General features: G+C 40.9%; 1 protein-coding gene across 6 annotated transcripts in view; it reads left to right on the forward strand.

Annotated features, from left to right (window-relative positions):
• The window catches only part of ANKHD1 (ankyrin repeat and KH domain containing 1), a 302,432-nt gene extending 275,787 nt beyond the window's left edge, over positions 1-26,645 (forward strand). For 2 of the 6 annotated variants that reach the window (XM_075601697.1, XM_075601702.1), the window contains 6 exons: positions 15,987-17,578; positions 18,840-19,013; positions 19,847-20,098; positions 21,203-21,378; positions 24,133-24,297; positions 26,130-26,645. In XM_075601697.1, the coding sequence (XP_075457812.1) occupies positions 15,987-17,578; positions 18,840-19,013; positions 19,847-20,098; positions 21,203-21,378; positions 24,133-24,297; positions 26,130-26,189 (2,419 nt within the window). In that variant the 3' untranslated portion in view covers positions 26,190-26,645. The remainder of the gene's footprint in view (positions 1-15,986; positions 17,579-18,839; positions 19,014-19,846; positions 20,099-21,202; positions 21,379-24,132; positions 24,298-26,129) is intronic. The other 4 variants (XM_075601701.1, XM_075601699.1, XM_075601700.1 and 1 more) reach the window with 4 other exon arrangements.
• Positions 26,646-27,898: the final 1,253 nt, after the last annotated feature.

Genomic DNA, 27,898 nt, shown 5'->3' on the forward strand with positions numbered 1-27,898 from the left:
AAAAAGTGTATATAAAATGAATATAAACATATAGGACACTGCATATAACCTCAAATAAACCCATAATAAAAAAGAATAACTAATCATATGGCAAACAATATATACAAATTTTTTTTACATATATTTTATATTTCAATTGTATTCTAATTTTAATATTTATGATTTATTAATTGTTATATGACTGATAACATAGGTGTTATTAGGTATGCCTATTGATGGTCTTATTTCCATTGTTTTTAGTGTTTTCCTTATGTATCTCTATGGCCCTTTTATGGTTTTATGTTAATTAATATTTTTCCCTTATATGCTCCTTTTTTCCTATCTTTATTGTTTATTTTTTGTGCCAGTTATTATCATTTAAAATGTATCTCTCTATGGGACTTCCCGTCTCGGTTAGCATGTAACAGGTTAAAACATTCAACTCAATTCAAATCACGGGTTGCCAAGCAACCAACTGGCTATAAATACGAGGAACTTTGTCCACCCAGTATCAGCCCTTTGAGAAAGTCGCCCTCTGGTGACGAAATGCGTCAGGGATTCCTATTGCGCAATTACGTCATTACGACGTTGCGCACGCGGCAGCACGGAAGCGCGAGATTCACTCTGTGGCCATCCAAGTGGAAGAGGTGATCTACGGAACCATAAGGACTGAATTCTTTTCAGCGAACTACACCACTGGCCTCCTGTGAACATTACCATCTCCACGCAGCCCTGAGGGAGCCAAGATCTGTGGACGTTTGCAGTGCAGAGACCGGATGGTGGTGCACTATTCACATAATGTTTTAATTGAATTTTACTCCTGTGAGTGTATTTCTTCCCCCCCCCCCTCCCTCCCCTTCCCCTTTTAATATTAAATCAACAGTATTACGTTATAGGGCGTGCGCTCTCTCTTCTTTCTTTTTTCTAGGTATCTTGGATGTGGTTCATCCAAATTGAGAGCAGCCGGAGACCCCCACACCAGCATCAATTATCTACAATTTTCATGGACTGATCTAAAAAGGACTGGTTGGACTCTTTTCCTTTTCTTTTTACACTTTTTTGCACTTTTCACATTTTTTATATATTCTGTAGTGTATTGTCATGTATTTTTGTTGATAATTTATGTATTTTTTAGAAATAGTTACACCTGCATCTATTACACAGCTCAGTTTACTTTATTTAACACTTTATTTAACACTTTAGTCACTATTAAATATATCACCATTAATACTTTGGCGCTACATTTTTTGCTTATATATATATATATATATATATATATATATATATATATATATATATGCAAATATAGCTGTATGCTCATCTGCATGTCTTAGGCAGGTCTGCAACCCCGCCTTTCCCCATTATCACCCAGCATACAGCACTTCCAGTGCGACCTTGATGGGTCTCATCAGTGTGGTGTTGATTTTACTGGGAATGCAAGAGAGGCTATGGGATAGGCTAAACCATAATACTGAGTTAAGTTATGGTGAGTAAAAAAAGTGACAAAAACCCTCCACAGGAAAGCAAATATAGCTGTATGCTCATCTGTATGTCTTAGGCAGGTCTGCAACCCCGCCTTTCCCCATTATCACCCAACATACAGCACTTCCACTGCAGCAAGGGATTCTGGGAAATGACATGCAAATGAGCACACAGTGTCACTTTTTGCCTCAATAACCATTTTTAACATGGTTCCCTATAGGCTTAAGCTTGCTGCATGGTCACAGCTTTGAGCACAGCCAGGGTTAAGGTGCATACCCAGAAAACCAACCACAGACAGCTGTTTCGACCTTGATGGGTCCTCATCAGTGTGGGGTTGATTTTACTGGGAATGCAAGAGAGGCTATGGGATAGGCTAAACCATAATACTGAGTTAAGTTATGGTGAGTAAAAAAAGTGACAAAAACCCTCCACAGGAAAGCAAATATAGCTGTATGCTCATCTGTATGTCTTAGGCAGGTCTGCAACCCCGCCTTTCCCCATTATCACCCAGCATACAGCACTTCCACTGCAGCAAGGGACTCTGGGAAATGACATGCAAATGAGCACACAGTGTCACTTTTTGCCTCAATAACCATTTTTAACATGGTTCCCTATAGGCTTAAGCTTGCTGCATGGTCACAGCTTTGAGCACTGCCAGGGTTAAGGTGCATACCCAGAAAACCACCCACAGACAGCTGTTTCGACCTTGATGGGTCTCATCAGTGTGGGGTTGATTTTACTGGGAATGCAAGACCTGCCTAAGACATGCAGATGAGCATACAGCTATATTTGCATATTTGCTTTCCTGTGGAGGGTTTTTGTCTCCCTCCTCAGTGTCTCTCTCTCACTCTCCCTCCTCAGTGTCTCTCTCTCTCACTCTCCCTCCTCAGTGTCTCTCTCTCACTCTCCCTCCTCAGTGTCTCTCTCTCTCACTCCCTCCTCAGTGTCTCTCTCTCACTCTCCCTCCTCAGTGTCTCTCTCTCACTCTCCCTCCTCAGTGTCTCTCTCTCACTCTCCCTCCTCAGTGTCTCCCTCTCTCTCCCTCCTTAGTGTGTCTCTCTCTCTCACTCTCCCTCCTCAGTCCTCTCTCTCTCTCTCTCTCCCTCCTCAGCGTCTCTCACCTTCCCCCAGTTTCTCCTCCTCTCCCCAATGTCTCACACCCCCATGTCTCTCTTTCACCCCCCTCCCACCTCCGTCTCCCCCCCCCACCTCCATGTCTATCTATCTGTATGTATATATATATATATATGTATATGTGTATATTTATATATGTATATTTATATATATCTCTCAATTATTCCAAGATATACTTATTTGACCACAACTTTAAGTACCTTTGTAGGAGTTCATACTTAGAACTCTTCTGGGTTCTTTTGGTCAGATGTTGACTATACTACTGTGCTGACATCAGCAATACTGGCTATGTATTAACATAGTAGCCACATGGATCTTGTCAAGCATTATAAACCAGTGTTTCCCAATAAAATTTTGTCGTGGAACCCTTTTATGTTTTGTAAAACAGAATGGAACCCCTTAAATATTTTTAGCGTAGCATATGAAAAAAAAAAAAATGCGCAACAGGCGAAACATTTTCTTGGTTCAAGATCATTTTTAAAAGATCCCTGCCACCACAATACATTTTTAAAAGACTCCCACTGCTCCCTTCCCCAAGTGTCTCTCTCCGGCCAGTGTGTCTCTACCTCACCTCAGTGTATCTCTTACTCTCCTGTCTCTCTCACTCTCCCTCCTCAGTGTCTCTCTCACTCTCCCTCCTCAGTGTCTCTCTCACTCTCCCTCCACAGTGTCTCTCTCTCACTCTCCCTCCTCAGTGTCTCTCTCTCACTCTCCCTCCTCAGTGTCTCTCTCACTCTTCCTCCTCAGTGTCTCTCTCACTCTCCCTCCTCAGTGTCTCTCTCTCACTCTCCCTCCTCAGTGTCTCTCTCTCTCTCTCCCTCCCTCCTCAGTGTCTCTCACCTTCCCCCAGTGTCTCCTCCTCTCCCCAATGTCTCACACCCCCATGTCTCTTTTTCACCCCCCTCCCACCTCCGTAAACTTGGTTTAGAGCTATCAGTGCTTTATTTATTATTTTACCCCATTACCAAACTCATTTCCAGAGCCGGTTGGGGGATTATATTTATTTATACTTCTATCTTTCAGATACAACTATATACAGGGTTCAGTGATACACCATTGGTGAACTGTCCCAGTGTCTGTTGCTGTATGGGTTTTAATTACCCAAGAGTAGAGTATATTGAGACCTGGGAACACCACAGTATACAGTGATTATCACCGATTTTCAGTGTACATCAGCTCTAGTATTTAGCTATAGGTTTAGGTTTCTTTACATACCTGAACATTTTATTATCGTGTTCACCTATCTCGGGACACCAGATCAACATTGTGTGATCCAGACTAATTCTGGAATAAGTTGGAGTGACAGATACTGCTGCGACACACTTTATTCGAGCAAATGCCCAGTTTGTACCTGGCAGATACCTGGAATGCGCCACTCCTCACCTCTGACAAGCCGCGTTGCGTTTGCCTTCCCAGCCACGGTTCATGTCTGGCTGACGGGGGCCTGATCTGTTAAATGATAATGATCAGGATTTAATAGGCTGCAATGCTTCGCGTGTCCACCAGATGGCATAAATTCATGAATTGTAATGCAGTATATATATATACAGTACTGTATATACACAGTATATATATATATATATATATATATATATATATACTGTATAACAACAACCCCTATAAGCCCTAACATACAGTACTGTACACATACATACATAAATGATACTACTGTATGGGCGGCGGGGGCGAGATGTGTTTGCAGCAGAGAGAGATCCGCTGTTCTCTCTGCGCAAACATCCGCACATTAAAAATTATTTTAAATACATTTTTATTGATAGTGTAGATGTGCAGGGGGTCTCCGGAGCTGAACCGCGTTGGTTTCAGGTCTGGGGACCCCCTGCTCCCCCGAGATACAGCCCCCTTTAGGGGGTGCCGGTATCACTCTGCTTGGTTTAAAGGGCCCGACCACGTGATCGCGGCCTGTAAACCAAGCATAGCAGAGGGGATACCGGCACCCCCTAAAGGGGCCTGTATCTCGGGGAGCAGGGGGTCCCCAGACCTGAAACCAGTGCGGTTCTGCTCTGGAGACCCTCTGCACAGGTACAGTATCAATAAAACACATACAGTATACAGTATAAATAAACACTCGTTCTTTACCTTAGCGGCTATGCGCTATGGTAAAGAAGCAGCATTTCTGTATTTTAATAATATTGTACAGTGAGCAGGGGGTTCCCTGAGTCAGAAATTAATGCTCAGGGACCCCCCCTGCTCCTGCTCAATATTATTAAAAATACAGAAATGCTGCTTCATTACCATAGCGGATAGCCGCTAAGGCAATGAAGGGGTTAACCCACCGTGCCCGCTTTATTGTGTGTAGTGGGGATGGGTGAGGGGGGTATTTGGCCCTTGGTGTGAGTTTAGGACTTGCGGGGGGGTTGCGGGTGCACTTAACCCCTTCACGACCGTAGCAGTTAATACCGCTACGGTCATGAAGGGGTTAAGCCCTCCCGCTACCCCCCCGCAAGCCCTAAACAAGCACCGTTGGGGCTAATACCCCATTCACCCACCCCCGCTACCCACAATAAAAAAAATACACACACACAGCAGCCGCCAAAAAATAAATAAATATAAATAAATGCCAATAAATACATTTGAAATACATTTTTATTGATAGTGTACATGTGCAGGGGGTCTCCGGAGCTGAACCGCGTTGGTTTCAGGTCTGGGGACCCCCTGCTCCCCGAGATACAGCCCCCTTTAGGGGGTGCCGGTATCCCTCTGCTTGGTTTAAAGGGCCCGACCACGTGATCGCGGCCGATAAACCAAGCAGAGCAGAGGGATACCGGCACCCCCTAAAGGGGCCTGTATCTCGGGGAGCAGGGGGTCCCCAGACCTGAAACCAGTGCGGTTCTGCTCTGGAGACCCTCTGCACATCTACACTATCAATAAAAATGTATTTTAAATTATTTATTTATATTCATTTATTTATTTAGATTTATTTATTAATTGTGCTGCTGCTGCAAGTCCTAAACTCACACCAAGGGCCAAACACCCCCTCACCCCCAATAAAAAAAATTCACGCACAGCAGCCCCACAATAAATAAATAAATACATGAAGAGAAATAAATATACAGTATACTGTATATATATATATATATACTGGATATATATACAGTATATATATATATATATATATATATAATAACAATCCCTATACATATACAGTATATACTGTGTATATATATATATACACTGTATACACACATATATATAGATATATATAGATATATACAGTATACAGTATATATACACACATGATGAACCAATATACTGCACCGACACACTTTATTCGAGCAAATACCCAGTATGTACCTGGCAGATACCTGGAATGCGCCGCTCCTCACCTCTGACAAGCCCCGTTGCGTTTGCCTTCCCAGCCTGGGTTCATGCCTGGCTGACGGGCGGCTGATCTGTTAAATGATAATGATTAGGATTTAATAGGCTGCACTGCTTCGCGTGTCTACCAGATGGCATAAATTCATGAATTGTAATGCAGTATATATATATATACTGTGCAGTATTGCAGCCAGCGGGAATAAAATGCTTCAATCCCTGCTTGGAAAATACCTCAATGCACTCGGGCAGAAAACAGTCACAAACCTCAATACACCCGGGTATACCCGAATTCGTGGGACTAGCCGAGCTCGAATAAAGTGTGTCGCCAGTGTACAAATACATGTAGAATGGTTATCAAAATCATACTGTCCTACAGATAACGCTTCTCTATGCAGACAATAATAATAATCCATTTAATAATCCTAACTGATTTTACAATATAAAACAACATTCCAATCCACACAGTACATTGCATTTACATTGTATAAATGATGCATAAAATCTATGCACCATATACATTCTGCAAATGAATGTTAACAATATAATTGCAAGCTACTCTACCAGTAAATACAAACACTTCCAAACAAGTCAACTATTTTAACCAATCAAGTAAACAAAAATCAATATATACTGTAAGTACCAACCAGAAAACACAATTTAAAACCAAAGCTAACACTTACAATACCAAGGATTACATCTATCTAATTGTAAAAAACCCTTATACTTTATACACAGCATTGCAATAAACAAAATACATGATGAACAATACAGTACATTCCCTGTATCTCCCTGCCTTCAGTGTAATCTGTTTAAAGCCCCCTCCCCCCTAATGTTTCTGTTAAACAGATTACACTGAAGGCAGAGAGATGTAAAGGCCTAAAGCCCCCTCCCCGTGGGAACTCCATCCCTACTCTGATTCGCTACCATACCATGTGAGGGCGGCCATGTGCCTATTCATGACGTCATCTTAAAGGCAATTGAAGCAAAGCCATTCTGATTGGCTGTGCTTTCATTCCCTTTAAGTGACGTCATCATTTTTTTTTGTCGGCCAAAACACATGGTTTTCACGGTCCAATCAGGACCGTGGGAACCATGACGCAAAATGTGACGTCATAGGCCTTTAAAAACCTATGTCGTCTCATTTTGAAGCCAGACGCCGCGGAGGAAGGACCTCCGGGAAAGAAAGAAGACCAGGGCGTGGCCGCAGACAGGGAGAAGACCCCGCCCCGCCCCGCTGGAAGGAGATAGAAGAAAGAAGAAAACAGATGAAGATGGATTACAGATAGAAGACCCGTGGATTGGTTTGGATTTTTAGTTTAATGTTTATTATTTTCTGGTTTATTATTTTATGGGTTCCTGATCGTGGATTGGTTCGTGAGTAAGCTGCGCAACGGGAGTCGGTGGGGGCAAGTAATGGTAAGTGAACTACAGTAAAGAAATGTATTTTATTTAACTTGTTAATTTTTTCAAAAGGTTTTTTAACAAACGTGTATTTTTTTTTTTGTGGTATATCATTTCTTGCCATTGTATGTATGTATGTATATATGTCTAGAGACACATATACATACAGTACAGTACAGGGTAAGAAATGATGTTGTTTTAAAAGCTGGATTAGATGTGTTTTAAATTATTTTGTGTATGCTGCTACAGTATGCTTTATTGTGAGTTTAAAGTATTTTAAAATTAGATAGATGTATTCCTTGGTATTGTATTGTGTGTTTGAGGAAGGTCAGGGATAGGCTTGGTTTGTAAAGGTTGTATTTTTGTCGGTACTTATATTTTTTCAAAGGCTTAATTGTTCTGCTCTAGGCGTGAATTTGTTAATGGTTTTATTGTTCGGGATCTAGTGTGAATTGTTTAGGGATGTAAATAATGATTGCTAATTGAGTTTTGTTTACTTGCAGAATGTATATGGTGCATAGATATTTAGGCATCATTTATATTGGAATGTAAGTTGTTTAATGGCTTTTCAGAGGTTTAGTGATGATTTAGATTGAGAGATCAGTTATGAATATTAAAGGAAATTGATTTTAATTTAGTGTGTATGTATGGAGAAGTGTTTGGTTGTAGGACAGTGCTTTTGATAACCCTTCTACATTTATTTGTACTGTATATTGGTTTATCATGGGTGTGTATATAACGTGTGTGTGTGTATATATATATATATATATATATATATATATATATATATACTGTATATATACTGTATATATCTCTCTCTTTCTCTCTGTCTCTCTGTATATATATAGTATATATATATATATATATATATATATATATATATATATATATATATATATATATATATATATATATATAGTTGCATGATGAAGCCACAGTACAAATTCATGGGTGAAGGGTGGGTATCGGGCCTGTGTGGCTTAACCCCTTAATCACCTTTGCGGTTATTATCTGATAAGGTGTTTAAGGGGTTAATTGATATCTGAATGTAATTGCAATGTATTGGCTTTGTATTTGCTATGTATGTTGTGGACAAGACAAGGATTTTGCTGGCAACGGACACTTCGTATTGATGAGGTCAGTAGTACTTTATTTATTTGTATATGCTAGTTAATGTTTTTAATAATGGGCAATTAATCTATTATCCATATCTGGATAATAGTTATTTTGCACATTATTGTACTGTAGGTGTTGGGGGGGAGGGTGTATGTATTGAATGTATAGGCCAGGTTTATTTTTTTTACATTCAGGGTTTGATTCCGTGGTTTTGCGTGGGGCCTCTGGAGACCACCTGTGGGTATCCTCGGGTATCCCAATCCTTGGTATTGTAAGGGTTAGCTTTGGTTTTAAATTGTGTTTTCTGGTTGGTACTTACAGTATATATTGATTTTTGTTTACTTGATTGGTTAAAATAGTTGACTTGTTTGGAAGTGTTTGTATTTACTGGTAGAGTAGCTTGCAATTATATTGTTAACATTCATTTGCAGAATGTATATGGTGCATAGATTTTATGCATCATTTATACAATGTAAATGCAATGTACTGTGTGGATTGGAATGTTATGTTTTATATTGTAAAATCAGTTAGGATTATTAAATGGATTATTATTATTGTCTGTATAGAGTAGCATTATCTGTAGGACAGTATGATTTTGATAACCATTCTACATGTATTTGTATATTGGTTCATCATGTGTGTATGTATACTGTATATATCTATATATATATATATATATATATATATATATATATATATATATATATATATAATGTGTATACAGTGTATATATATATATATATACACACAGTATATACTGTATATGTATAGGGATTGTTATTATGTATATACTGTATATGTATAGGGATTGTTATTATATATATACTGTATATATATATATATATACAGTATACTGTATATTTATTTCTCTTCATGTATTTATTTATTTATTTAGATTTATTTATTAATTATGGGGCTGCTGTGCGTGAATTTTTTTTTATTGGGGGTGAGGGGGGTGTTTGGCCCTTGGTGTGAGTTTAGGACTTGCAGCTGCAGCACAATTAATAAATAAATCTAAATAAATAAATGAATATAAATAAATACATTTAAAATACATTTTTATTGATAGTGTAGATGTGCAGAGGGTCTCCAGAGCAGAACCGCACTGGTTTCAGGTCTGGGGACCCCCTGCTCCCCGAGATACAGGCCCCTTTAGGGGGTGCCTGTATCCCTCTGCTCTGCTTGGTTTACCGGCCGCGATAACGTGGTCGGGCCCTTTAAACCAAGCAGAGGGATACCGGCACCCCCTAAAGGGGGCTGTATCTCGGGGAGCAGGGGGTCCCCAGACCTGAAACCAACGCGGTTCAGCTCCGGAGACCCCCTGCACATGTACACTATCAATAAAAATGTATTTCAAATGTATTTATTGTCATTTATTTATTTAGATTTATTTATTTATTTTTTGGCGGCTGCTGTGTGTGTGTATTTTTTTTATTGTGGGTAGCGGGGGTGGGTGAATGGGGTATTAGCCCCAACGGTGCTTGTTTAGGGCTTGCGGGGGGGTAGCGGGAGGGCTTAACCCCTTCATGACCGTAGCGGTATTAACTGCTACGGTCGTGAAGGGGTTAAGTGCACCCGCAACCCCCCCGCAAGTCCTAAACTCACACCAAGGGCCAAATACCCCCCTCACCCATCCCCACTACACACAATAAAGCGGGCACGGTGGGTTAACCCCTTCATTACCTTAGCGGCTATCCACTATGGTAATGAAGCAGCATTTCTGTATTTTTAATAATATTGAGCAGGAGCAGGGGGGGTCCCTGAGCATTAATTTCTGGCTCAGGGAACCCCCTGCTCACTGTACAATATTATTAAAATACAGAAATGCTGCTTCTTTACCATAGCGCATAGCCGCTAAGGTAAAGAACGAGTGTTTATTTATACTGTATACTGTATGTGTTTTATTGATACTGTACATGTGCAGAGGGTCTCCAGAGCAGAACCGCACTGGTTTCAGGTCTGGGGACCCCCTGCTCCCCGAGATACAGGCCCCTTTAGGGGGTGCTGGTATCCCTCTGCTCTGCTTGGTTTACAGGCCGCGATCACGTGGTCGGGCCCTTTAAACCAAGCAGAGGGATACCGGCACCTCATAAAGGGGGCTGTATCTCGGGGAGCAGGGGGTCCCCAGACCTGAAACCAACGCGGTTCAGCTCCGGAGACCCCCTGCACATCTACACTATCAATAAAAATGTATTTAAAATAATTTTTAATGTGCGGATGTTTGCGCAGAGAGAGAGCAGCGGATCTCTCTCTGCTGCAAACACATCTCGCCCCCGCCGCCCATACAGTAGTATCATTTATGTATGTGCATATACAGTACTGTATGTGTACAGTACTGTATGTTAGGGCTTATAGGGGTTGTTGTTATACAGTATATATATATATGTACAGTATATATACTGCATTACAATTCATTATGGGGGACGGCTTCAAAGAGAACAGCTCGCAAGCGCCCCCATGTGTATTTACACGGCATTGCAGTATTTCAGCCAGCCGGAATAAAATGCTTAAATCCCTGCCGGGAAAATAACGCAATGCACTCCAGCAGAAAACGATCAGAAACCTGAATACACCCGGGTATACCCGAATTCGCGGGACTAGCCGAGCGAGAATTAAGTGTGTCGGTACTGTATACTCAAGTCACCATATATGATTAGAAGTTGATCCAGAGTGTATGCATAACACTCAAATTGGGATCACCGCTCCATCTCGGTGTTTTTTAATACCCATTTTTTTATATCTTGGTTGACAATATTATTTTAATTGATTCATCTTTACTCTATTAGTAGAGTGCCCATACTACGTTCTTGTTTTTTGTTTTGATACTTTATCACCTAGTGGAGCACCACTGATATTTCATTTATGCTGAAGCGGGGATACATTGTATAGTCTACCTTATTGCTAGATATATTAATATTTTAAAGGTGTGAATCAAATGTTCACTTTTTATTAAAACTTAGGCTGCGGATATATTAGGTGAGCGAGTGGCGTCGCGCGCAGCATCACGCGCGTCTGCCTTAGAGGGGATTCATGGCCGATGGGATGGGGAAGACGTGACAGGGAGGCATGCCTGTGACGTCACATGAGTTTTGCCCTCATTGGCTGAACCGCTCACGTGACCCGGCCGTTGCACGACAAAATCAAATTATTTTGTCTGCCCGGGAATCGGTAGCGCTTCGTTGCGCGCTCTATGGCCTGCCTCTCAGAGGTACGGCCTTCTGTTCGTGCCACACATGGACGCAGCCTTATGGGCACATGTACCATTTGCTTAAGATGGACGCTTCTCATTGTTCTGTGGTGTATTGCTGATCTTTAGTGATCTTTCTTTTAAAAACCTTGCTTCTAGAAAAGTAATTTAGGTCCCTACCATAGGTTTTGTGTGAAAATGAAATCTGCTCTTTGAAGTGGCATCCCTTTCATCAGGGATCCTTAAAACAGCTATCTTAACTTTGGGCTTTCCAGCATCCCCTACGGCAGGGGTGGGGGAACCTTTTTTCTGCCAAGGGCCATTTTGATATTTATAAAATCATTCGAGGGCCATCCAAAATTATCAACTTAAAAATTAGCCTGCTATATTTGGTCAAACATTTAATGAACTCGCCACTAATGGGATGGCTGGAACTGCGTCTCTTTGGGTGACTGCCTGACTCTTGGGTGGTGGATGACTATGACTGACTGTGGGTTGGTGTCTGTGCACACGCAAATACACACACACACACACACACATCGGGCAGGGGGTAGGGAAATCAGACTGTCAGACACACACTCTCTCTCTCTCAGACACACACTCTCTCTCTCTCAGACACACTCTCTCTCATACACACACACTCTCTCTCAGACACACACACACTCTCTCTGACACACTCTCTTTCTCTGACACACACTCTCACTCTCTGACACACACTCTCAGACACACACATACACTCTCTGACACACACACTCTCTGTCTCTCAGACACACACACACACACACACTCTCTCTCTCTGACACACACTCACACTCTCTCTGTCTCAGACACACACACTCTCAGACACACACACTCTCAGACACACACACTCTCAGACACACACACTCTCAGACACACACACTCTCAGACACACACTCTCACTCTCTGACACACTCTCTCACTCTCTGACACACTCTCTCACTCTCTGACACACTCTCTCTCTCTCTCTGACAAACTCTCTCTCTCTCTCTGACACACTCTCTCTCTCTCTCTCTGACACACTCTCTCTCTCTCTCTCTGACACACTCTCTCTCTCTCTCTCTCTGACACACTCTCTCTCTCTCTCTCTCTGACACACTCTCTCTCTCTCTCTCTCTCTCTGACACACACTCTCTCTCTCTGACACACACTCTCTCTCTCTGACACACACTCTCTCTCTCTGACACACACTCTCTCTCTCTGACACACACTCTCTCTCAGACACACAAACACACTCACTCTCTCTCAGACACACACAGGGGGAGGGAAATCTGATCGGGGGGGATCGGAGCAGGTGCCCTCCAACTGCTGCTCGGTGTGGGGAGAAGGAGGACCGTGTAAGTGCGCGGGTGGGGGGGGAGATTGGAGCAGGTGCCCTCATCCGCAACTGCTACCCAGTGTGGGGAGGAGGGCCGTGTAAGTGCACGGGGCGGGGCGGAGCAGGGGGGGATTGGAGCAGGTACCCTCCACAACTGCTGCCCGGTGTGGGGAGGAGGAGGAGAGGCGGTAGTGAGGTGTCTCTCCCACCGCAGACTCATTCTTCTATCCCCCAAGCCTCTTATACCCCCTCCCCCCACTCCTCTTATACCCTCTCCCCCCCGGAGCACTGCTTACCCGCGCCACCCTGGTGATACTCAGGTCCTTAATCACCTCAGGCGGCTGCTGCCACACACAGACAGTGACACACAAACACAGTGACCGTGACACAGACAGTGAGACACACACACACACACACAGAGACAGTGCGACACACACACACACACACACACACAGAGACAGTGAGACACACACACACACACAGAGACAGTGCGACACACACACACACACACAGAGACAGTGAGACACACACACACACACACACACACACACACACACACACACAGAGACAGTGAGACACACACACACACAGAGACAGTGAGACACAGAGACAGTGACACACACAGACACACAGAGAGAGACAGTGAGACACACACACACACACACAGAGACAGTGAGACACACACACACACAGAGACAGTGAGACACACACACACACACACACACAGAGACAGTGAGGCACACACACACAGAGACAGTGAGACACACACACACACACAGAGACAGTGAGACACACACACACACACACAGAGACAGTGAGACACACACACACAGTGGGACAGTGAGGCACACACACTCACACACACACACTCACACACACACACACACACACACACACACAGTGAGACACACACACACACAGAGACAGTGAGACACACACACACACACACACAGTGAGACACACACACACAGTGCCAGTGAGACACACACACAGTGCCAGTGAGACACACACACAGTGCTAGTGAGACACACATACATTGCCAGTCACACACACAGTGCCAGTCACACATACAGTGCCAGTCACACACACAGTGCCAGTCACACAGTGACAGTGCCAGACACACACACAGTGACAGTGCCAGACACACACACAGTGACAGTGCCAGACACACACACAGTGACAGTGCCAGACACACACAGTGACCGTGCCAGACACACACAGTGACCGTGCCAGACACACACGGTGACCGTGCCAGACACACACGGTGACCGTGCCAGACACACACGGTGACCGTGCCAGACACACACGGTGACCGTGCCAGACACACACGGTGACCGTGCCAGACACACACGGTGACCGTGCCAGATACACACGGTGACCGTGCCAGACACACACGGTGACCGTGCCAGACACACACGGTGACCGTGCCACACACACACGGTGACAGTGCCACACACACACGATGACAGTGCCACACACACACGGTGACAGTGCCACACACACACGGTGACAGTGCCACACACACACGGTGACAGTGCCACACACACACGGTGACAGTGCCACACACACACGGTGACAGTGCCAGACACACACAGTGACAGTGCCAGACACACACAGTGACAGAGACAGACACACACACACAAAAATAAGGTCTCTCCCCCCTTGGGGTGGGTAAGGTGCCTGGGAGGGGGTATAAGGAGGTATGTGGGTTACCTGGGGCCCGTGGATGGGCTGCTGGAGCAGCATAGGTAGCCATTGCAGCTAGAGACTGGCAGGCCCGCGGAACCTAAAGGGAGGGGCGGAGCCTAAGGAGCCCGGCATTACTGGAGGAGAGGAAGGAGGGGGGCAGTGCTGTAGGAAGAGGCGGGCCAAAAAAAAAAAATCTTGGCAGAGTGACAGCACGGGCAGCCAATCAGGAAAGGGGGAGTTTTTAAAAAGAAATTTTTTTTTTTTTAAACCATTCTTGCAGGCTTGCTTCCCGGGGGCTGGACCAAATGATTTCGCGGGCCTTACACGGCCCGCGCCCCGGATGTTCCCCACCCCTGCCCTACGGTGATGTACCTTGTATCAGCAATGATCCAAAATCTGCCCTTGGCAAAACAAGAGCTTAAATTCACCCCTTTCTGAAACAGTGCTGAACTGTATGATGAGCCGTTTCCCACCTTTGCCTGCATTAGAGCCGTTTGAGGATGTATAATACAATACAACCCTTGGAAATTATTTTTTTAAAAATAAATAAATTTGTACCATTTTATTTTCTCCCTTGGCTTAACCCTCCTGTATTGTAGCAGATCTACAATTATCAGGCAATTGTAATTCTATTTCATACCATTGTTAAGTACTAACATTTTAAATGAAACACATTCCGTTATTGATACCTAACCTTTTGCTAACATTACATTTTATTTAAATGCTCTTCAGTTACTGTTCTTACAGCGGCATTCTATCATTTTATTTTATTCCTCTAGGTGGGAAACATGGGGTTTCCGGAGCTCATCACATTAATTTCAGCTCCGGAGACCCCCTGCTTCCTACCTTTTTATAAGAGGAAAAGAAACAAGCCCTAGGGAAAACTGCTCCTTTAATCTGACATTTTTATTCTAGGCATTGCAGGAATGTAAGGCTGCGCTTATTGTGACAGTGACGCGATGTCGCGTCAAAACAAATGCATTGCTGCCATCTCGTGCGCTTATTGTAAGTGAGACGGCTTGGTCGTGATCGCTGGAAGTCATCTAAATTTGCTTTTTCCAGCGACCGCAGCCTGACGTCGCCGGCACTATAAGCGTAGCCTTACATTTTTAGTCATCTCTCTGAAGCAGTTATACATTTTAAAAATATGATTAACTGTATAATTTTGTACCCCTTAAACATTGCTTCCTATGTAGGATTTGTTTCTACCCACCACACATTTCAATTAGCATTTTAAGTTTTAAACAAGTCCTTGTTTTTTTTTTTTTTTGTTTGTTTTTCAAACAAATTACAAGTGTAACATATTTTTTTTGTTTGTTTTTTCAGAGGAGGCACAGAGTCCACAAGATATGCGGTGCAGCTCATCAACGCCCTAATTCAAGATCCTGCCAAGGAACTTGAAGATTTGATTCCTAGAAATCACATCCGTCACCCCATCAACGCCAAAATAAATGCAAATTCATCATCTGCAAGTATGGGGTCTTCAAATAAGGCTGCATTTTCACTTGGAACATCCACGGTAACAAATTCACAGTCTACAACTTTGACAGCTTTTCAGACAACCAACAGACCTAACAAAAATATCCAGGCAAATGTACGATCTCCTTTCCCCGTATCTATTCCTTTATCCTATGCTCATCCTCATTTTGCCCTGTTGGCTGCTCAAACAATGCAACAGATTCGACACCCTCGCTTACCTATGGCACAATTTGGAGGAACCTTTAATCCCACTCCAAGTACTTGGGGACCATTCCCTGTGAGACCAGTTAGTCCTGGTAGTGCAAACAGTTCTCCAAAACATAACGGCAGTGGCCGTTCAACTAACCAGATCGTAAACATGATGCATCCAGAAAGTCCTGCAACCTCTGTAGGCAGTCCAACCTCTCCTTTAGCGACAGCCCCTCATCCGCATTGCATGACAAATAGTCCTTCATCTGTCAGAAAACAGCTATTTAGCTGCAGTCCTAAAACAAGCGCTGTGGCATCTGTGACCTCTCCTGTGATCAGTATGTGTACTACTATGCCTTCAGTTTCCTCTACAACAGTAAATAGTGGGACAATTCCCATTGCACTTTCACCTTTAAATGCAGCACAATCACAGCACTTTCCTCTAGCTAAAAATGAAAATTTCTCAACACACAACTTAAAGACATCCACAGTAGACCACTCTTCTGGAATGTATTCTGTCACATCTGGGATGAGTCGATTCCATAATTCATGTAGTAACAGAATAATAACAAATCAATCCTACCCAAGCCCTTCACCTCAAAATAATACAAAGGAAGAAATGTTGGCAACTAGCATTTCAGGAATGAGCAAACCGATGTCTGTTTCTTTCATGCCTAACTTAGAATTTTCTCCATTGGCTATGGCCTCTGTTAGACAAGGTATACAGGGGGGTGCAGAGTCTCAAGATAACTGCAACACGTCACAGCTATCTGCTCCTGTCCCTCACGTATCGCACAGGATGCAGGCTAAAGGTTCTTTCTATTCAGTGATCCCAACCACTGCCATCCAACAAGATCACCAGTCTGTTTTTGTTACAAATCCCATTACAAATATGTCTCAGGATTTACATAAACAACGAAGCCAACCAGCTGCAGTGCCGCTATCATCCGTAATGAATGTTATGACCAGTTCTCAAATGCACCTCAATCCAGCCAACAAACATTTGCCTCCATCATTTGGACCAGCACTTTTCAATCACTTTTCTAGTCTCTTTGATAGTCAGGTAACATGCAGTCAGAACTGGGGAGGATGCCTAGGGTCCTCACGAACAACTGATCCATCTTTCAATTCCCAATCTGCTTTTCTTGGTAATTCAATGTTTGGACAATTAGAGAATCTCCATTCTTCAGATGGCTCTAAAGCTCCTGGCTTCAGGCCACCATCTCAAAGAGTTTCTTCTTGTCCAGTAGGTAAGTCACTGGAAACTTTCATTATTATGTACGGATATAAATATTTGTTTTTCCCAGTTAATCAGGTTTAAATTTGGCAAATCTTAAGTATCTAATATTTTTCTTTCTCCTGCATAGTTTATTCTATGATCTATAATGGTAAATACAAATAGCTTTGAAAAAAAAAAATAATACGTCCACTTACGCACACCTGGTGCAATCTTTGTATTAATGGGGCATCCCATTCTAGGACCAGTGTGAACTAATGGCAGTTGTATGTTTTATTGGGCTAAATGTAGATCATTTTACGCCATTTTTAAACAAAGTAGGCATTAAATGTAAAAAAATAAAAAAATCTTCAACTTGTATCCATAGTCGCCAAATGCTTTGGCGTTATTTTGTTTTAGGGCTATTAGTAAACTTGTATATACAGGTAAATGGCTAATCCTTTATTTTTTATTTTTTTTGCTTCGCTAATGATGGCAGCATCATTCGTTTTAAAAGCACAAACGGGAAATATCAAGAAAATAAGATTAGAATAAAACATTCCATATGGAAGTATAAACTTATTTTTTATATTACCAGCAAATTCATTTAAATACAAGCGAATTGGATTTTCCTATGAAAGCAATTTTGCTCAAATTCTAAAAATGTTTGAGATTTGTATATCTTCAAGAGTTAGGAGAATGTGTCTTTCACACATTCAGTGACTTCTGCCTTTCCAAAACGGCAAAAACATTGCTTTCCTTGTTGCTACTGTTTAAAGTTTGGTTTGAATAATACAGGACATGTACCTATTTGTGCTATTCCAGAAGATTCAGAAAACGTAGATTAACAGTAAATCACACTTCATTCTTCCAGTGCCATAAATGGTTTCACAGAACATAGATCACTGCCTTTTGACTCAGTGGAAAATAGGATTATATCAAATTAATTGCCATTTTATTTTGTATAGCACAACTAGTGTAGAAGTGCAATTCTTATCATTTTGAGGCAATATTTTCAAAGGGAATAGCTAATCTGTAAAAGTAGTTTACATGCACTTTTTCCAAGCCTGCTACATTATTGTGAGCATACTGGCCTGGAATAAAAACATTTCATAGAAAAGTTCTGTAGCTTTATACATTGAATCTTGTAAAAAGTTACGGTTGCGATCAGTGTTGCTCATATATAATTTAGAAATTCTTGGTACGCTAAAGATTTGTATACTTGAATTTAAAAAAAAAGTTTACTAACAAATATGAAAAAATAGCCCTCCATTAACACAAATATTTCTTTCTAGTAGTATCCCCTTTGGATGGTTCAACCAATTGTTCAACTTCCTCTGCAACTCCGCTGACCAATTATTCCACAAACATCCATGCAAATCAAGTCTTTCTGCCTGCATCAGTTGGTACTCCAAGCTTTAGTAGACAGCATTTTTCACCCCATCCTTGGACAAATTCTTCAAAATCATGTATGTACTAAACTTTAATATGCTTGATCCAATTTTCATTGCTGAAAATGTTGAGTACTAGTGGATGAAAAATCTAAAATGCGTGTGTAGCTAATCTCCAATCTCATATTTAAGTAGACAAGGAGTTTGAATAATTGAGTTACTGAATAAAGTTGTAAATATCGCACTGCAAACCATATTTCCTTAGTATTATATTTGCATGGTAATGATTTTTTTAATGTGACCATTATACTTATATTTGCAGTACTAATGGGCAACGAGAGATTTTAACCCTTTTTTTTTTTTTTTTTGTATTTTGCCCTTGTCCTGTTACTGGTATTACTTCCTAATTATTAAAGGGGATTGAAATGGATGTCCAATAAGAAGCAGCAACAAAATAGTCTTGAGGCTTTCCATTAACCCAAGATTTTACAGCCATTTTGTTTACCCTGGGATGAGATTAAAACCTAGTAACTTCACCAGTATGTATCTCAGGAAGAGGAATGCTACTTTAAGATTAGTTTCACTATAAAAAAAAAAAAATCTAACATGTAATTGTTCCACATGTTTCCACCTTTCTATTTAGCTACATTAGAACATTTACTTAATGTTGAATTTGTAATCTTGTTAAGTGGTAAATCTTCATTATATAATATAGGAGGTATAGATTCTTTCTGCAGAGCTAAAATTAACTATAGTCTTTACCTTGGTTTATGCTCTATAATCTTTACCCTGGTTTATGCTCTCTTTTCCTTGTGTGCATAGTAAACATTTTCTCATCTCAGATTCCTATTTATATTTCTAAATAGGAATGTGTAAGGTAAACCTTGCATTGCTAATTTTCCTCATGTTAGGTGAATCTCCAGATCCATCTGTTTCTTCTGGTTCATCTTCACCCATGTCGGCTGTTTCAGCACCTTCTTCAATGGGTCAGCCACAGTCAGGCAGCATGACACATGATCGCAAAATACCACCTCCTATTGGAACAGAAAGACTAGCACGGATTCGGCAAGGTGGTTGTGTTACACCTGCTGCTTTGGGAAACAACTTTGCAGCTCCTGTTGGACATGCTGGTATATGGTCTTTTGGAGTCAACAATGGATCAGGTAAGTGTACAAAAGATTTACAAATTGCCTGCACTCCAGACAAGTGATGAGAAACAAGCTGCTGCAAGAAACCAAAATGACAGCTAGAAAAACATAATTAATTTTATGTAGAATGTGCTTTCAATATAATAGGATTAGATTAGATAGCATATTGACCATTATTTTTAGAAAATAATTTATGAATTTAATCCTAAATATATTTTCTTGGTAACCAAAGTACGTACAGCAAGTCATGGTTGTAATTGTTTTTTGTATGAGACCATACTAAACTGAATGCTATTTATAAAGGTTATCATTTTCTCTTTGTAGTTTAATTTTAGAGTTTTAAATTATAATAAAACTGCAGGAGAACTTTTCTATTTGGGTTTTTGAATATATTTAAGACATTCGACTGAGGGTTATGACTTTCAGCAGGATAACAAATATTTTGCATATGCAATTTCCTTCTTGATTGCATGTTCAACTTAAGTTTACAGAATTTTAAATAATTTGACTTTTTCAAATGTCACCATACAGGCTTTTTATAGAAACGCCCGGTCTGTGTTTTTATTTTATTTATTTTTAATGCAGTTTGCTTTTTTTATTTTAATTTTTTTTAAGTATGAGTTAAGAAAAAAAAAATCTAGGAAACTGCGAAATAATGCCCATCAACTTGTTTCCTCCATACTTACCCCAACTGTTCCCCATTAAAGGACGCGTTGGTTGTTGGAGCCCACTTTGCCTGTGCAAAGAAGGCATGTTCATGTCAAAATACTGAGATAACCAAAAAGACTCGCTTCACGTTAAGAGCCCCTTCCAAATTTGTGCTCATCATGTGTGAAAATTATTTAAAACACATATGGGTATCAGATTTGAAATAAAAAAAACAGCAATTACCAGGGGTTGACTATTTGAAAATATTTCTAGCTGTTCATTTTGGTTCCATTCTAATTGCCTGGTTGCAGCATCACTGCAGTGACCATTACTTCCCACAGCCAACTCTAATGTTTCTGAAATGTTTTGCTTCAGTTAGGCTCATTAATGGTTTTGATTTTTGCGGTCTAAATGTTCTAATATTAAATATTTCCATTCTGGGCTGCTGATCTTAATTGCTTTGTTTTTCAGAAGGATTTTCAGGTTGGTCCCAACCAGTCACGGGTAATCATGCCATGCATCACCAGATACCGGATACCGTTGCATTTTCACAACACCAGCAAATGGAACGGGATGATTCTGGAATATTGGCTCCTTCCAATATATTTCACCAACCGATACCAAGCAATTTTGTGGATTTTTCCAAAGTAAGGTTCTGCCCCCTCCTCCACAAATGATCCTATTGCACATTAACCTAATTTGACTGACTGCTTAAAGTGGTTTTCATTTCAAATACATTTGTGTAAATGCCAGCAGCAGGGGCTTGAAGTGGGTGGGGTAGCACTGAGTTTTATGAAATTGGAATAAGGATTAAATTGGGATCATGTGTATAGTACCATTACAGTATAATTAAGTTGTTAAAGTAAACATTAAAATATTGGTCAGCAGTGCCTGCTACTAACAGAAAATGTGCAATCTCTTATGCTTCGGATGCACCAAGAACTCTCATATTAAATTATACATTTGAAAAAAGTTTAACGAAAGTAACTGGTGAAGAAACATGGAGCAACAGGACTCCTGCTAGTTTCAGAAGTACATAACTGATCAACAATTAATTAACTGGAAGGATTTGCCATAATTTGGGGTTGAGGATGTGGGGGAAGAAAACCATTTATGTATACATAAATGTAAAGTTCCCTGCATATTGTTTGGCTGCAGTGTTTCTGGCTAGTTTATATATTTTAGCTGGCACGTGGCCTGAATATTTAAAAGAAGTGACGTCCACTTTGCCTGGAAAAAAAAGGAAGGCTCCAGAGTCAGCTTTTACCCAACTGCCTGGACTCTGCAAACTTAAATTGGCAAATGGTCAAGACTGGTTTGTACCATTAGTACTTGGACGTACGTTCAACATAGGTTGAACTTGATGGATGTACATCTTTTTTCAACCTCATCTACTATGTAACTGTAACTATTCCTGGAAAGGAATATGGTGCTCTACAGAGGATAAATGACATGTACTGATTCTTCATATGTTGAAGTGAAATAATGAGGATTCCTTTATTCAATGACCATTTTGAAATAATGAATGTAACCTGTGCAAACGATGAGCGCCTACCTGGGTCTTTCATGATACAAAAAAAAGTACAGCACGCAGGAATAAGTGTCAGATTTCTTCTTCCAAACATATTGTTAACACAGCCTTATGTTGCAAATAGTCAAAAAAACAATTCTCAGAGATGGCAAAACACTCCCATGCTTTTTGTTGGAAGTATTGCTGATAGTTCTGCAGGTAAGAAAGGGAGCCTTCGGTGTGCAAGTCCGCTGGAAGAAGGAACAGTGGGGAAAATGGAGAAATGCAGTGCACCACCAATGATGAACACCAATAAAAGGATCTTTATTTGGTCATCTTCCCTGTTTTGTATCATGTACATAAAAGAACCACCTATGCATTTCACGCCGAGGCGCCTTATCAATGATAAAGCGCTTCGAAGCAAAGTGTGTGTGTGTGTGTGTGTGTGTGTGTACATAACCAAACAAAGTTCATTTTGCTGGAGTTCAACCACTCTTTTTCATCATTGGTGGTGCACTGTCACGGTGGAACAGAACTTATCAACACAAAGTCACTGGGAACTGATTGGCGCAAGACAGTGATAAAATAAACCTGTAAGTTTATTTCTTTTCAGAATAACACACACAGTAAAACGAATAGCATGGGATAAAAACACTTACAAGATGGTATAGGGCGAAATATCCCGACGCAGGGATAGCAGTTCAACCTTGAATTCAGGACATCATGAACAGCACTCACAGGAACGAAATACCAGGTCACACTGGTAGCAGTTCGTTTCTCAGAATTAGATCTTCCAGGATTGAACAACACAGGAATGAGGGTTACACGCATCTTTATAGACAGGGGTCCCTATACCTAACCTTCGCTCAATTCCATTGGTGGGAGAATGTCTTCCTCCTATCAAAACTTGCCAGATAATGTGGGAAATGGTGATAAGGCCAGCCCAGGTAACTCTGAGCATGCTCACTGAGCAGCTTGGTAGCACTGCTTAGTAAAAAGGGCCCAGAATAACACGAGACCCTGGGTCTGGGTGGGTGACATTTAGACCAGTAGGGCTTTGTCTAAAGGTGTGACTTCTGACAAGTCAAATGGTTATCACATCTTTACTATCTCAGGCTTCCACAAAGCCACTAATTATCCCCCCTTGCATACACTTACCCCATCAAAAGCCTCATATGGTCAATTCGGCCTTGCATTATAACATATAGCAAAAAGTATTACAGGTTCTAAACTATACCTTCTATTGGGAAAAATATGTTATACATATATGTGCAGCCTTTCCGATATGTGTACTGGCTTACCTCCAAAAATTAGGCTGCTAGTTTATTGCGAACCCAAGATTAATTTTCCAGTGAAGGAATCTCGTTTTAGGACAGGGAACACAGGATTATACACCCAATACAGTTAACCCTTTCCCTCCCATGATGATTTAGGGGACACCGTTTAAACTGCATTGCAGCTGGGAAATTCAGCTGCAATCTGGGACAAATACAGATGAAGGGGATTGCAATTTACTACACATAGTTTACACATTAACCCCTTCAGTCCCAACACGATTTAGGGGCTGCCTGCCGGGTGTAACCCCTTTATTACTGGTCTGGTCCCCTCGATCGTCACACACTGCATTTCTTCACCATTAACCATGATAGACATTAGATGGAGTGCATCTTTTATATATTATCACAGTGGTAGGTGTCCTCAAAATATTTATTAACCTTCAATTTAACCGACAGTCGGTTAAGTGTAATCATGCAAATTATTAATATAGATGTTAGAACTTTCTACTCTACACTTTGCCCCTTGCCATTCTCATTGAAAGAGTATATAGCATGAGTATTGTATTTATCTGTGATATTGATTTGGTCCTAAGCTTGCATTTGTATTTTTCTAGGGTCTACCAATTTCTATGTATGGTGGCGCAATGATACCATCTCATCCTCAGTTGGCTGATGGTCCAGGAGGCCCAATCTTCAATGGGCTGCATGCACCAGATGCTGCTTGGAGTCCAATGATAAAGGTTGTGCCCAATTCAGCAGAATGCACTGACGCTCAAAAGGTGAAATAAGCATACTTCAGAGATTTTATTTTGATTGGTATTGGGTTTTTCTTTTTGTTCTAAGGTGCAAGTGACTCAATAAGCAACGTTAATTAACTAATTTACTAGCAATGTATACCACAAGCAGTAATATATACATTATAGAATAAAAGATTATGTTTTCCTTTTTGTTCCATCCTGTTCTTTGTCTCCATCCATAACCTTATATTTTTACTTGCTGACTTAAGGGAGCCTCTTCATTAACTGTGGTAGAATACTTTTTAAACTATCACTGGGAAGCACATCACACCGCTTCACCATTTAAACACTACTCGCATGTCAACCGATTTCATTTTGGTTTATCAATTATGTGCAGTATGCAAATTTGGTATGTAAATGAGCAGCTCTGGCAAAAATAAGTTCATATGGTATTACTGTACATTATTTTGAAATAGGAATTGACAGCTGAAATCTCGCAAATTTTTCTTACCTAATTCAGATTAGCAATATTGGTAGTTTGCCTTTAACCATTATATACATAGGCAAACTCTCCTCTACTGATGTAGCCAACGTTATTACTCCAGGACATACACAATGCACCAGTGGGAAAATCGGGCATTATTGTGAGTGAGTTGCATGTAAAAACTTGATCGGGTCAATGTGCTGTTTCACATTCACGAGTGAACTAGCAGGTACAGTAAGATTGGCTACATCTATATGAAAAAATGTAAAAACATTTTTAAATATAGCATGTTAATAGTGAGGGCTCACAGAGTTAAATATAACCTACCATTAACTTGAATTTATAACTTGTGAAATATTTCCTGGTTAATGCTTTAAAAAGCTTTATTTAAAAAAAATTGTAGTTTTATCACGTTGGTTTCCGCCTTTGAAATGTATTACAGTGACCAGTTCAAACAGGGGAGCTGCACCTTTGAGTGACTTGCCAAACCCTGAATGTTACAAATAGTGTTATATATGAATACATTGAGTTTTGATGTGATGTTTCTGTACTGAAAAAATATCTTTGAATATGGTGATAACTCCAGATTATCGCTACTTGTCTGTGTATATCACTGCCAACTACAAATTCAGTTTCATGAAGAGACACCAATGTATGCCAAAACTGGATGTATATGTGAATCAAAACTTTCTACACTCCTCCCAAGTCATATAGTCTCAAACAATGAGTAGTTTAGAGGCAGAATAAAATTACTGGAATGAATGCACTCAGTTTGTAGGCTGTTTTTATTTGGGAAGCTGATTGGCAACAGACCTAAGACTGAAATGGTTCACTTGGCCAAACTGGATAATTTAAGCTGTGCAGTATACCTCGGTGGACTTCCTGTGGCAAAGGACTGCACCAATAAATACTGTACATTCTTTACCTGTACAGTATGTAACCTTTCAAGACCATTAACTACTGTACTAAACAATAATCTATTAATGTGTGCGCTACACTTAATGCTTCAACATTTTAATCATTAGTAGCCTCCACAAATTTGGCACCTTTAAAGATAGACAAAATATAATATCTGGTACCTTAATTTGTGTTTTAGATTTTGTTCAAAATGACTCTAGAATGTAATACTGTACACTTTCAAACTGATAATTTAGTTTCTGCCAGTTTGGTACAACAAAACACAAATTCTTTGTGATACCTTTTTTTTCCATTGTAATCTACCCCATTAGCACTTTGGAGAGGATAGGTTCCAGGAATGTAAGTGTAATACACCATAACAAAGTCTGCACATCTTGCTCATTCTGTGATTTTTATTTAGTACAAATATTCAATTTTGTTTGTGTTCTGACTGCAAAATGTTTTAATGTATGTATTTTTGTATTCCCACTAGATTTGGCCAGGAACTTGGGCACCCCATATTGGAAATGTGCATCTGAAGTATGTTAACTGAATTGGAAGAAACAATTCCACCGCACAGGATTTGAGATATTTGAGAGCCCCCCCAGGAAATTTGGTTTATTTTCTTTTTTGTTGTGCCTAATTACACAATTTTCAAAGTAGGCTGTTACAATTGAAACTTGATTTTTACCATTGTATAAGAACAACATTTATTTACTTGTACTATGTATCAATCAATTTTTTCCTGTTTAGCCTTTTTTTTTAGTTTAAAATCAGATGACCTGTTGCAGTGCTTTGTGGCTAAACACTACTGAAACATACTTGTATGCATCAGCAAAGCTTACATTATTTCAATCTTTTAAGATGGTAAAACATGTATAATTGTTTACAAACCTACAAAAAAGTTGAGTAAATTTCCTGTCGTATAGTGGTTCTACCTTATGTAGCCTGTATTAATGTGAACTATTTACCCAAATATTCAAATAATAAAAAAAAAGTGCTTACCTTGTGTTCGTTCTATTTATGAGCCTCTGGGTTTTATCATTCTTAAACATGTTTTGTGACGCTCTTCACACGCACAGTAATAATTAGTTTACTACATTTCTCTGTAAAGTGCTGTCATCAATGCTGCGTAGTAATAAGGTACAATTAATAATAAGATTTTACCGCTGCACATCTTACTATACGGAGAGTGCATTAAGTGGTTTTTTTTAATATATAACCAGGGGAAAAACAAGCCAAACATTAACAACATAACCACTGCACCATACCTTTTAAAACTTGTGTGTTTATATATTGTTTCTTTGTTTAATTTTTTTTAACGAGGGGAGAATAAAAAAAGGGGAACACGACAGGCAGTGCCGAAGCTAGACATGCACAGGCCCCCCCGGGCATAAAATTTTTCAGGGCCCCATTAATATTAATACTGATTACAATTCTTTTTCTCCCTCCCCCATCCTCTCCCTGATTCTCTCTCATCAACCCTCCTCATCTCTGCCCATCGCTCCCCCTCATAATCATTCTCTCCCCCACCTCCTCATTCTCTCCTCCACCGTGAAGGCTCGGATGTTGGATTCGCCCTATATCTTCCACCAACAAATAATCGTGACGCGGGTGACCAGAGTCTGATGATCTGGACTGCAAGCGATGGGACTGGGTAGGGGCAGAAGTGCTCGTGCACCGTACACTGGCGACACACTTTATTCGAGCTCGGCTAGTCCCACGAATTCGGGTATACCCGGGTGTGTTGAGGTTTGTGACTGTTTTCTGCCCGAGTGCATTGGGTTATTTTCCAGGCAGGGATTGAAGCATTTTATTCCCACTGGCTGCAATACTGCACAGTATATATATATATATATACTGCATTACAATTCATGAATTTATGCCATCTGGTAGACACGCGAAGCATTGAAGCCTATTAAATCCTAATCATTATCATTTAACAGATCAGCCGCCCGTCAGCCAGGCATGAACCCAGGCTGGGAAGGCAAATGCAACGGGGCTTGTCAGAGGTGAGGAGCGGCGCATTCCAGGTATCTGCCAGGTACATACTGGGTATTTGCTCGAATAAAGTGTGTCGGTGCAGTATGGGCCTGCCTGCTGCCCGCGTCCCTCGTCATCTGATACAGGAGATTAAAGATGCCATCTCCCCCAACTCGCACACCTTCATCGAGGGGGTATTTCAGACCGGACGGAGAGCCCTGTCCAACTATCACCCCTAGCTCTCTGGATCTTTGCATGGGACCAAAGCCACGGCAACTC

The sequence above is a fragment of the Ascaphus truei genome, chromosome 5, assembly GCF_040206685.1.
Source record: "Ascaphus truei isolate aAscTru1 chromosome 5, aAscTru1.hap1, whole genome shotgun sequence".
NCBI lineage: Eukaryota > Metazoa > Chordata > Amphibia > Anura > Ascaphidae > Ascaphus > Ascaphus truei.